Genomic DNA, 13,026 nt, shown 5'->3' with positions numbered 1-13,026 from the left:
AGAACGCATAGGAGTAAGATTCTATTGCATTGACGTGCACTACTCAGCCCGTACTCTACCAAGACCTGTGCGGCATAAACAATAAACAAGCTGCGGTAGGCCTATATGCAAATACACCATTGCCATCTGTTCCATTTACTTTGAACTGGACTGTGTTACCAGCATGAGCGGTCGTGAGTAGCTGCGCTTGTTTTGAGATCAAAGTGAGAGCTTCGTGTAGCCACGTGTGCACATTTTGTATATATCCTTATTTAGTGAGTTATTACCCCAGTTATAGATAATTTGTAGTCAGCAATAGGGGAGTGATTGCTTCCTACAAGAGCACAAAATGTGTACATTTCTAAACATCTTTGTAAAACAAGTCAGGTAAAGAGCTTTTTATTTGTCTTAAAGGGACAGTGTTGTATTTTGAGACAGGTTTGAATAAGCTAAGTAGCCAATAGGCAGAGGGTAGCATGATTTCTCTGATTTCTCTGTAATAATGGTATGGGAATAATTTTAAAGTGGTTTCTTGCATCAAACAACATTATGATTAAATAGCCACAGTAGCCTACTTGGCCACTGTTAAAACTAACTTGAAGCGGGTACAGCCTCAGTGTTCACAGTAAACGTACGCTGGAAGTTGTACAGGGTACAACACTGTACTCTACCCATACTTTTATTTTTGAGAGTATGTGGATGTAGGTTCTTGGTAAAAAATATATATATGTACCGGGTGGCCCTGCTGAAACATMAATGCATTTCCAACCAAAAGGTTGCAAGTTAAAATCCCCAGAGGATTTATGCACACTGTACGTCAAGTGTCCCTGAGCATTGCTATTTGTATGTTGGTGTTGTCAGATAATCTGAATTATTGAGTTGATTCGGGGAAACTATTATTATAACTAAACAATTATTCTATTGCCAATCTCTATCACCAAACAGCGTTCCCCCATAAGGWCATATGACAGAACCCTCTATTGGTTATAGTTTTTTAACAATCTCTATCATAACCACATACCTGGTGGCATAGCAGGAAATTCAGGTCACTGGCAACAAAGAGTTTGTGAGTTCAAAGCCCAGGTGAGATTGTATTCGGTTTAAAGTTTAGTATTTGGTCCCATATTCCTAGCACGCATTGACAACATCAAGCTTGCGACTCTACAAATGTGTTGGATGCATTTGCTGTTTTGGTTGTGTTTCAGATTATTTCGTGCCCAATAGAAATTAAGGGTACACTCCTAGAAAAAAAGGGTTCTAAAAAGGTTCTTCGGCTATCCCTATAGGAGCACCCTTTTTGGTTCCAGGTACAACCCTATTGGGTAAATATCATATCCCCCCCACCGAAAAATGACTCCCCTGTTATTGTAATGTTGAGAGGTTAGCATGGGGGTATAATATTTTTTCCTCTGCAACTTTGTCACTCATAATTATTCACGATGCATTCATGATTGTCTGTAAWAATGGTGGGCATCCACATTAATGTAYAAGTGTTTAGAAACATATTATATTCTTATTTAAAATWAAAGTGACTCCAAAATGACCCAATACATTATTTACCATTAATTTCTATCGGCACAAGATAATCCGAAACGCAWCCAAAACAAACTGCAAATGCATCCAACAGGTTGGTAGAGTCACAAGGTTGATGTAGTCATTATATGCTAGGAATATGGGACCAAATACTAAACTTTTGACTATTTTAATATACTATTAGTGAATTTCGTCCAAATACTTAAGACACTTTCAAATGGGGGACTAGATGCATGAAGTGCTTTCATTACTAAACGGTAAAACAGATATGTATGAAAATACCTTCAAATAAAAGATTACATTCTGTAGTAGCCTCATATAAAACATTTGATCTTAAATCCAAAATGCTGGAGTATAGAGCCAAATGAAAAGTTGTAGCTTCACTATGTGGTGGAAATTCTATTCAAGCGGGAGAGACTTAGTCACTTCTTCAAACAATTAGTCTTTATTAAGAATTGCAATAATGATGCTGGTCAACCATACACTCTAAGGTGGAAGGCTGAGAACTCAACGAATAATGTTGGGGCACAGTTTATATAGCCAAACTTCTTGTGCAAGCATATAACACGTGATCTTGGTATGTGTACATGTGCGGAAAACCTCTCTAGACGCAGTTTCGTCTGAGGCAGCTCACCTTGAGCATCCACACACACACGAATGTTCCAATACAACAAGCTTATAAAACCATTAGAGGTTCTTCAATACTTTGTATAGGTACATAAACTTAGAGGTTATCATCAATTTTTCCCTCATAAGTGTCCAAATAAATACGAAGGGAAGTATAATGTTAAACATGCTGTTTATGAATACGACCCAAGACATTTCTGACTTAGACCTGAGCCACAGATGAGTGTGTTGTGACATCCTCGCTGAAGACATTCTCAAACACTTTATGGAGAGAGACCCTGACCCTATCCTTGAAYTCCTGGCCAATGAACARATACAGGACAGGGTTGAGGCAGCTGTTGACGTATGCCAGAGAGATGGCCAGGGGGTACCAATTCCAGGCTTCACCTGCCGAGGCAAACCTGCCATACCCAATCACCATACCTATGGTGTGATACGGCAGCCAGCACACAAAGAACGCTACCACCACGCCCAGAATGAGCCAGAAGGTCCTCTGAGGATTGAAGTGAGCGCTGCTCACCCTCCTGCCGATGAGCAGGTAGCAGACAGCGATGACCAACAGGGGAACGAGGAAGCCGAGGACCATCCTGGGGACATGGGTGGCTTTGATGGCCAAAAAGAAGCCCCTAATGTTGTTTTCACCAAGGTATGGTATGGTGATTGGGTATGGTACATCGATGGTCCCATTATGAATCATGGTGGGGAGGCTGAGGAGCAAGGCCAGTACCCCAGACCAGACCACACAGCAGCCAGGCCAGGGCGATGCTCCGGTGGTTCTGAGCCCAGATAGGCAGGATGATGAGGACAAAGCGGTCCAGGCTGATGAGAACCAGGGTGAAGACGCTGGAGAACATGTTGAGATACATGGCAGAGGGGAGAATCTTACACATACCCTCCGAATGGCCAGTGTTGGTTCAGTATGACTTCAACCAATGAGAAAGGTATGGAGATACAGCAGAGGAGGTCTGCTACAGCCAGGTTTACAAACCAGACAGTGTTGACTGTCCTCTTCATCTTCACTCCAGTTATCCAGATGACAGAGCCGTTGCCTGGGATACCGAGGACACAAGTGATGCTGTATTTGACCATGGACACCACCCGTATGGACTGATTTAGCTACTCTGATTGATCAGTTTCATTGAACATGTCATACTAGGTAGACATACTGTAGTCATGGTCCTCTCTGAATAACTCCCATTCATGTTGTCCCTAGAGGAGGAATTGTTTCACACACAATGTCTTACACAATTTTATCATTTCATGTTTCGTCTTAACTGAGCATAAAACTGAGGATTCTCAGTGGGTTCATTCTTGTAACCATTCAAAATGATTAGTTGTTGCTCTTTTGAAAAAGATGCAAACTCCTGTATAGCGGCATTTCCTGCTAATGCAGTAGGTTCCAGTATCACCTTACACTCATTTTTCCAATGCCCGATAGTCCCACATCTAAAACAGGGAGCTATCCCCTTACGCTTTGACGTTTTTTCGCTACGTTCCTTAGTCTTATCTTYGCCATTGAAACTATAGGTAGTGATTTTCTCTATGGCCCTATTAATTATTAATTATATTCCACTCTCAAAACATTGTCTTGAATTAAATTCACTAACCCTGCAATTATCGTTTGGATCACAGGGTTCAAACCTGCCATCAAAGCAGAAGTGCAAATTCTATCAATACACTCCCGTTCCCAMTCTTTCTGTGGCAGCATACTGGTACTCATTCTGGGTTTATCGTGATGCATTTRTTTGTTGATAGAATGCTGACATCAAAACGCTGGTATATTGAGCTTTTGATTCTGGTTTTATGTTTTTATGCCAAGTCATAATTGCCTCCCTGAATTCTTTATTAGATTTGAAWTCTCCGTCAGCGGGAAAATGTTGTCCAATTTTATCTAATTTGCTAAATTTTTCCCATATTCCAGCTGAATTGGTAGAATTCTCGGGCGCTTCTTTCAGCGCCTCTATGGCTTTATTAAACTCTGCTAGCTCTATATTACAGGGAGTAACGGGTCCGTTTGTCACCATATCAATAGTTATTCTGAAAGCCTTGAACCAGCATTTTTTAGATGCAGGCAGTTTATTTGAAAAGMTCAAAGGTATAATTGAGCCTCCTATAAATTTGCCTGACACCCCTGTGCACTCCTTCACCAGGTTCTGCTTTTCATCCTTCTCTGTTTCAGAAGTGTGTAAAGCCCTGAAAGAAATTGATTTWAAAAATCCCCTGGCCCTGATGAACTAGACCCCRGCCTCCTACACCTAGCCGCAGACATCATTGCTCCCCCTTAACATGTATTTTTAACCTCACGCTTGATGTAAAGGAAATCCCCAAGTTATGGAAATCTGCCTTTGTACTGCCTCTCCTGAAAGGTGGAGATCCTTCGCTACTTGACAACTATCGACCCATATCAAAATTGTCTGTACTGTCAAAGGTACTGGAGTCTTTAGTTAGTAGGCAGCTAAAGACCTACTTCCAAGAAAACAACAGCTTAAATGGAATGCAATAAGGTTTTAGGTCTGGCCACAGCACTGTTTCAGCAACATTGAAGGTTTTAAATGACATCCACTGTGCTCTTGATAAGAAGTTACATTTTGTGTCTGTTTTTATTGATTTATCGAAGGCTTTTGACACTGTGGACCATGCTGTGTTAGTGCAAAGGTTAATTGTGGAATTACTGGTCATGCTCTAGACTGGTTTATAAATTACCTATCAAATCGTACACAATGTGTAATGGCGGATGGTTGTAAATCTGAGTCCATAGAGGTGCGCTCAGGTGTTCTGCAAGGTTCTATTTTGGGCCCACTGTTGTTCATTTTGTATATCAACAACATTGGGGATCTTATTGGGGAGGTTCATTTTTATGCAGATGATTCTGTTCTTTATTCAAGTGGTAGTAGTTTATCTTTAGCTTTTGAAAATGAACAAAGAGCATTTAACATCATACAACAGAATATGTATGATTTAAAGCTGATTCTAAATTTTCGGGTAAAACAAAATGCATGGTATTTTCAAATGCCAGGCATGTTACAAATCATGTCATTGCTACATTGGCTGGACATACTATAGAGCAAGTTAAAGTGTACAAATATTTAGGTGTGTGGGTTGATGATAAGCTGAGCTTCACTGTGCATGTAGAGAACTTGATAAGGAAGCTCAAGCTGAAAATATTATTTTATTACCGGCATTTTTATTTTGAGGCCAGGAAGGAGCTGGTACGATGTACATTACTGTCGGTTTTAGATTTTAGTGATGTTATATATATGCAGGCCTCAGCCACTACCCTGAGAGCACTTGATTCAGTGTATCATTCAGCCCTCAGGTTCATTACAAATCAGAAACATCTAACACATCATTGTGATCTCTACAGCGCTGTTGGCTGGTCGTCATTGACCTTGCGTAGGCTTAAACACTGGTATACACTGATTTATAAGGCCATATTGGGTAAAATGCCATTTTATCTCTGTTCTTTTTTAGTCAGGTCAGTAAATAAATATAAATTACGGTCCATTCTGATTTGCTTCTAACAGTACCAAAAATTAGAACAGGTCAAGGTAGAAATAGTTTGTTACTTAGCACCGTGGTCCTGGAATTCTCTCCTGAACATTTTAAAATGTGATCTAGTTTCATTGGTGGAGTTTAAACACTTGATCGATGTATATATCATAGAATAGTGTAATTGTTTTTAGGCCAGCTGTTTTTAGTCAAGATYTTTGTGTTTTTAATGTAATATGTAATTGTTGTACTTTATGTGTGTTTATAGTTTTTGTTTAATGTTGTGTTAGTGCATGTAAGTTGTTTTGTCTGAAACATTGTTCCCCCTGCTGCTATTGGACCAGGTCTCTCTTGGAAAAGAGATATTATCCTAATGAGAAAAAACCTGTATAAATAAAGGTAAAATAACTTTTTTTAAATTATTCCCTAAACACTCCCGATGGTGTTCAGGGTATTTTAGATTTCTTCACTCCCGTCTATAATACACACCTTTTATTAACTATGTTCTAAGATAGCACTACACACTTCCCCGGATAATAATGAATTGGTCATGGCACTTCATACTTTGTATTAGAACCGATACCATAGTATCTGCGYATTTATTACTGGAGAATAATGGCTTTGTGTCGTATCTCCTCCAATATCCCTATTATTGATAACACACACCACCAAAATCTGTCTTCCTATTTCCACATAATCTGCCATGGTTCAGTATCCCAACAGGGCACACAARTAACCTCCCATTCACACACACACTTTTATGGKTACTACAACTAGGCTCTCARCCTGTTATAGGTTATGCAGGGAACCAACCCCGCTGGATTTGACCCCCTAGGACTCACCCTTCGCAGGTTCCAGCCTACGCGGGCTTACCTTCCGGGACTCACCCTATATTTATAGTAATCACAGATATTAACCCACTGGGGTTTACTATTGACTTTATAGTACTAGCAGGAACCAACCTACTAGGGATTTACCCCCTAGGACTTACCCTACAGGTACCAGCCTGTATGAGTTTAACTTCCGGGCCTTACCAGTTATAATAAAGCTATGACCGGTCGTTACACAATGGGCCTATAGAATTAAACTTAGGCTCTCCAGGTCCGTATCCCATAATTAGTTCAGCCAACGATTCTCATCTCCCCAAGATGTCAAAATGAGTGTACAGATATAGGAACTAGCCTACCTTGTTTGTTGCCAGCTCTGCTCCTGTCACGTTCTGACCTTTATTTCCTTTGTTTTGTCTTTATTTAGTATGGTCAGGGCGTGAGTTGGGGTGGGCAGTCTATGTTTGTTATTTTCATTTTTTCATTCTGTGTTTGGCCTGATATGGTTCTCCAATCAGAGGCAGGTCTTTGTCTTGTCTCTGATTGGGAACCATATTTAGATGTAGCCTGTTTTGTGTTGGTTTTGTGGGTGTTGTCTTCAGTTTCGTTGTCTGCACCAGATTAGAACTGTTTCATTTTCGTTTTATGTCACCTTTATTATTTTGTATTTCTTGTGTTCAGTCTATGTTGATAAATAAACTTATGGACACTTACCACGCTGCGCATTGGTCCTCTGATCCTTCTAACTCTCCTCCTCAGACGAGGAGGAAACGACAGCCATTACAGCTCCACTGATCTGCCTCTTTGGTTTGACTACAAATCGTGGTGAATCCTGCCGACGCCACCAATCTGTTAGGTTCTTATTTTGCAGAGTATAACTCACGGACACTAGAGAAGTTTTTAACATTTTATTCTTCCCAAAGGTTCTGTACAGCTGTAATTCAGCAAACTCAACATTTCTCCCATCACAGATATACAGTGGGCAAAAAGATATTTAGTCGGCCACCAATTGTGCAAGTTCTCCCACTTAAAAAGATGAACCTCCAAAGATTTTCTATGGTTGAGATCTGGAGACTGGCTAGGCCACTCCAGGACCTTGAAATGCTTCTTACGAAGCCACTCCTTCGTGCCCGCGGTTGTTTGGATCATTGTCATGCTGAAAGACCCAGCCACGTTCAATCTTCAATGCCCTGCTGATGGAAGGAGGTTTTCACTCAAATCTCCACGATACATCCCCATTCATTCTGTCCTTTACACGGATCAGTCGTCTTGTCCCTTTGCAGAAAAACAGCCCCAAAGCATGATGTTTCCACCCCCATGTTTACAGTAGGTATGGTGTTCTTTGGATGCAACTCAGCATTCTTTGTCCTCCACAACAAAAGACAGTTGAGTTTTTACAAAAAGTTATATTTTGTTTCATCTGACCATATGACATTCTCCCAATTTCTTCTGGATCATCCAAATGCTCTCTAGCAAACTTCAGACGGGCCTGGACATACTGGCTTAACAGGGGACACATCTGGCACTGCAGGATTTGAGTCCCTGGCGGCTTGTGTGTTACTGATGGTAGGCTTTGTTACTTTGTCCCAGCTTCTGCAGGTCATTCACTATCCCCCCCGTGGTTCTGGGATTTGCTCACCGTTCTTGTGATCATTTTGACCCACGGGGTGAGATCTTCGTGAGCCCCAGATCGAGGGAGATTATCAGTGGTCTTGTATGTCTTCCATTTCCTAATAATTCTCCCACAGTTGATTTCTTCAAACCAACTGCTTACCTATTGCAGATTCAGTCTTCCCAGCCTGGTGCAGGTCTACAATTTTGTTTCTGGTGTCCTTTGACAGCTCTTTGTCTTGGCCATAGTGGAGTTTGGGATGTGACTGTTTAGGTTGTGGACAGGTGTCTTTATATATAACAAGTTCAAACAGGTGCCATTAATACAAGTAACGAGTGGAGGACAGAGGAGCCTCTTAAAGAAGAAGTTACAGGTCTGTGGAGACCAGAAATCTTGCTTGTTTGTAGGTGACCAAATATATTCTCACCATAACTTGCAAATAAATTCATAAAAAATCCTACAATGTGATTTTCTGGATTTTTTTTCTTCTCATTTTGTCTGTCATAGTTGAAGTGTACCTATGATGAAAATTACAGGCCTCTCTCATCTTTTTAAGTGGGAGAACTTGCACAATCTGGTGGCTGACTAAATACTTTTTTGCCCCACTGTATATATATCCCACTTAAGACACTCATTCTCTCCAATCCTTACATCTTATGGTTCCATCAGGAAGAGGGTAGTAAACCTATATTACTCCCTTCAGTGGATCTGACCTCAACCCCTCATTCGCCTAGTCCACAGATGTCCATCTGCCTCCCCTATAGCAATCCTTTGATCTCCTCCCGTCCACCCAGCACATTCCACAGCCACTCTGTCTTTCTACAGATCTCACTCTTTAAATATACTATGCGTCTGATCTATCATGTCTTTAATATCTCAATGTTCAAAATGTCYAATCGAACAGAGGGTACTATGGTGTTGTTGACCAGCTGGTGATACAATAGGACAGGTGAGAGAAGATCATTGCATGCAAATACATCTTGGCTGCCTGTGTAGAGAGAGTTACATTTCAGAGAATATATCTGATTCTGTGGACATATTTTTTATGTGTTTTTTAAAAGTTTAAAGTATAGGATAATGCCCAGATATTTAAACTCTGTCTGTTTAGATTTTTTTGTCTGTGGATGAGTGTCCGGGGTAAGCCTGTTCGTTTAGTTTTGTGGAGAAGTGCATGCTTTTTTAAATCAAAGCACTTGAGATGTTGAAGTTGGATAGCTTGGAGAGGATGTTGTGGTTAACAGTGTCAAAGGKTTTTCTGAGGTGGAGGAGAACTGCACCTACAACACCCCGTTTGTCCAGCTTGGCCTTGATCATCTTTAGGAGATCGCAACATATGTTTTCTGTAGAGTCTGTAGAGTGACCTAAACCCAAACTGCATGGGGTGAAGGGGAAAACTACCCACATTCAAGTGGATTGTTAGCTGTTCCATGACCACTTTCTCTGCAACCTTGGAGATGACAGGGAGGATACTGATTGGTCTGTAGTTGCTCATGTCATATTGGTCTGGTGATTTATATATTGGTGTTACAATAGATGATTTCGATGCCTTAAGAAGGCATCCTTTCAGTTAGATGTGATGAAAAAATGACTGAATAAGAATAGACATTATCTCTGGTATACAGCATGTGATTATCAATGATATGCAACTGAGATTGGATGGTATGGAAGTGTAATTATTGTCCACATCAATACACTACAGCATGGACCGGCCAATGATAGTCATACAGGACATAGAAGGCAGATTCCAAGTTTAAATACAGAAAGATAATTACTGGAACGGACATTCCCTTAAGTGTACTTTCACATTGTTGTGGTCTGAGGGGATTTGTCCATTCTAGTCATCCTATTTATATGGCTCTTACATCCATTAGGAGGAATGTAACACAGGGAAGATAAAAAGGGAACTCACGGTGAAATGTAWGTTTGTTTTCGAGCAGATGATTAGCTAATAGTTGACTTCCTCCTGTTCCAATTAAACTCCAGCCCACCCAATGAGTCATCACATACAGGAGATAGCTCTGAGTAGGCCTGTCAGCAAAAMGGTATTCTGATTGTTCTGACACATGAAAATTAACATTTCAATCTATTCATTTCCAGGGACAACTTCACTGGCAGCATATGGGGTTAGTCAAGTTTAATTATGGTGCTTCTCGAAGCTCTTAAGCACCACAATGTGGTTATCTAGAGACTTTTTATTTAACCTTTAACTAGGTAAGTCAGTTAAGAACAAATTCTTATTTACAATGACAGCTTACCCCGGCCAAACCCAGAAGATGCTGGGCCAATTGTGCCCTATGGGACTCCCAATCACGGCCGGATGTGATACAGCCTAGATTCGAACCAGAGTCTGTAGTGACACCTCTTGCACTGAGATGCAGTGCCTTAGAACACTGCYCCACTCGGGAGACCAACTACACCAACCAGCACCAGTTGATATTTCTTGGTTTGTTTTTTTAAATGATAGATGCAGTGCTACATGAAAGTYTAAGATGGGTGGGTGACAAACTTTTTTCATTTGGTATGTCTTCATCAGAGTAATCTACAGTGTTGTTACTTCCTTCCTCCACACCCCATTATAATTACACTGATAAGAAAAACAAGTGTAACAGAAGAGTTTTTAGGACAAATTGCAAACAAAAACCCAACAGCTTTGTACAAAAAGCCATGCATGCAACATTTCAAATAAGGCATGGACTGAACTTTAAACCCTCTTTTGTTATTGTCAAAGTCTAATTTCTTAATTGCTTGTAAAATGTTTTATATATCAGATTATACTCATTTTAGGTCAGACATTTCTGACTCAGACTTGAGCCTCAGACGAGTTGGTGGCCCGTGAGAGCTGTGACTGTCCCTTGGAGTACACAGAGGAACGCAGAGTCACATCCTCGCTGAAGATCTTCTCAAATATTTTACTTAGAGAAACCCTGGCCCTCTCCTTGAAGTCCTGACCCATGAACACATACAGGACAGGGTTGAGACAGCTGTTGACGTAAGCCAGAGAGATGGCCAGGGGGTCTAGAGCCCTGGCCATGACCTGGGAGGCTTCCTCGCCATACTCGATCATCAGTCCAATGACGTGATAAGGCAGCCAACACACAAAGAACGCCGTCACCACAACCAAAATTATCTGGAAGGCCCTCTGGGATTTAAAGCGGCCGCTGCTCACCCTCCTACCGATCAGCAGGTAGCAGACAGCGATGACCAGTAGGGGGATGAGGAAGCCGAGTATAAGCCTSGTGACGTGGGTGGCTTTGATAGCCGACTGGTTGCCCTCAGTTTTGTCTTGTAGGTGGTTATAGATGCACAGTGTTATGTTCATATCATCARGGACTTCTATTTCTCTGTAGATCATAGAGGGGAGGCTGAGGAGCAGGGCCAGGACCCAGGCCAGACCACAGAGCAGCCAGGCCAGGGTGATGCTCCGGTGGTTCTGGGCCCAGACAGGCAGGATGACCAGAGCAAAGCGGTCCAGGCTGATTAGAACCAGTGTGAAAACACTGGCGAACATGTTGAGGACAACCATGGACGGAAGAATCTTACACATAGCATCTCCATAAGGCCAGTGAGGGTTCAGTATGATGTCAGCTATGGAGAAGGGTATGGAGACACAGCAGAGGAGGTCTGCTACAGCCAGGTTTACAAACCAGKCAGTGTTGACTGTCCTCTTCATCTTCACTCCAGCTATCCAGATGACAAAMGCATTGCCTGGGATACCGAGGACACAGGCAATGCTGCAYAGAACTATGGACACCACTGATATGGATCGATGCCCTTGTTCTGACACAAAGGTTTCATATAACGGGTCATAATACAAGTCAAACTCCCCATGATCTTCTATGACATAATGCTCTGAGAAATTCCCATAATACTCTGAGAAATCCATGTTGTCCCTATGGAGAAATTGACACAGAATGTCACTCATATTCTGACTTAATCATTAAAACACAATCTATGTTCTAATTTAATGTTTCATGGCATTGAGGATTGTCATTGACGTCAAATAACCGTTCATGATTGATGAAAACTGTCTATATGGCATGTGTAACTACATCCTGGTATCAGAGCATTTCGTATTTTTCTGTAAGTAAATCTGTACAATCCATTTAGTATAATATGTTACGAATAGTATGTTTACATTTATGGATGTCCATCATCCATTTTATGTTCCAACTACAATTTGCATTATATGTTACGAATTTGTAAAACATGTTATGAATTTGCTAAATGTACAATGTTACAAATTTGCAATAGTATGATATGTTACGAATTCTAGCTAGGTGGCTAATTTTAGCTAGCTCGCTAACGTTAGCTAGGGGTTAGGGTTAAGGTTAAGTTTAGGACTTAGGTTAAAGGTTTAATGTTAGAATAAAGGGAAGGATTAGCTAAAACAGTTTTAACTTAACACATTTTTAGCCTGCTTTGAGGATAAAAACAGTGCCACCGACGTGGCCCTCTCCCAAGGACATAGGGCTCTCGTTCTCTGTGGCCGACGTGAGTAAGACATTTAAGCGTGTTAACACCTCGCAAGGCTACCGGCCTAGACGGCATCCCTAGCAGTATCCTCAGAGCATGCACAGACCAGCTGGCTAGAGTGTTTACAGACATATTCAATTACTTAAAGATGTCCACCATTGTTCCTGTACGCAAGAAAGCAAAAGGTAACTGAACTAAATGACTATCTCCCCATAGCACTCACATCTGTCATCATGAAGTGCTTTGAAAGGCTAGCTAAGGATCATATCACCTCTACCTTACACCCTAACATTTTGTAACTCCTTAATTTTGCGGGACCCAGGGATTTACATACAGAATAATACGAAATGCTCTGAGACTGGCTGGTGCCTAAATGGGGATACATAATAAATACAAATGTAGTGTAGCCAGTAGTTGAAAAGTTGCTAATTAACTAAAATGATAAAGCTGTTCGTGTTATACTTTTGATTTTGCCTTAATTAACCA

General features: G+C 41.1%; 1 protein-coding gene and 1 pseudogene across 1 annotated transcript; both read right to left on the bottom strand.

Annotated features, from left to right (window-relative positions):
* Nucleotides 1-2,327: 2,327 nt before the first annotated feature.
* On the bottom strand, nt 2,328-3,285 carry LOC111980046 (C3a anaphylatoxin chemotactic receptor-like; annotated as a pseudogene).
* Nucleotides 3,286-8,403: 5,118 nt separating this feature from the next.
* On the bottom strand, nt 8,404-13,020 carry LOC111980302 (C3a anaphylatoxin chemotactic receptor). The gene has a single exon (XM_070449553.1). It carries the CDS (start codon nt 11,987-11,989, stop codon nt 10,868-10,870), a length of 1,122 nt encoding a protein of 373 aa, XP_070305654.1. The 5' UTR covers nt 11,990-13,020; the 3' UTR covers nt 8,404-10,867.
* Nucleotides 13,021-13,026: the final 6 nt, after the last annotated feature.

Source organism: Salvelinus sp. IW2-2015, linkage group LG20 (genome assembly GCF_002910315.2).
Source record: "Salvelinus sp. IW2-2015 linkage group LG20, ASM291031v2, whole genome shotgun sequence".
NCBI classification, from domain to species: domain Eukaryota; kingdom Metazoa; phylum Chordata; class Actinopteri; order Salmoniformes; family Salmonidae; genus Salvelinus; species Salvelinus sp. IW2-2015.
Note: the sequence above shows the minus strand (reverse complement) of the source record. Positions and strands in the feature narration are given on the sequence as shown.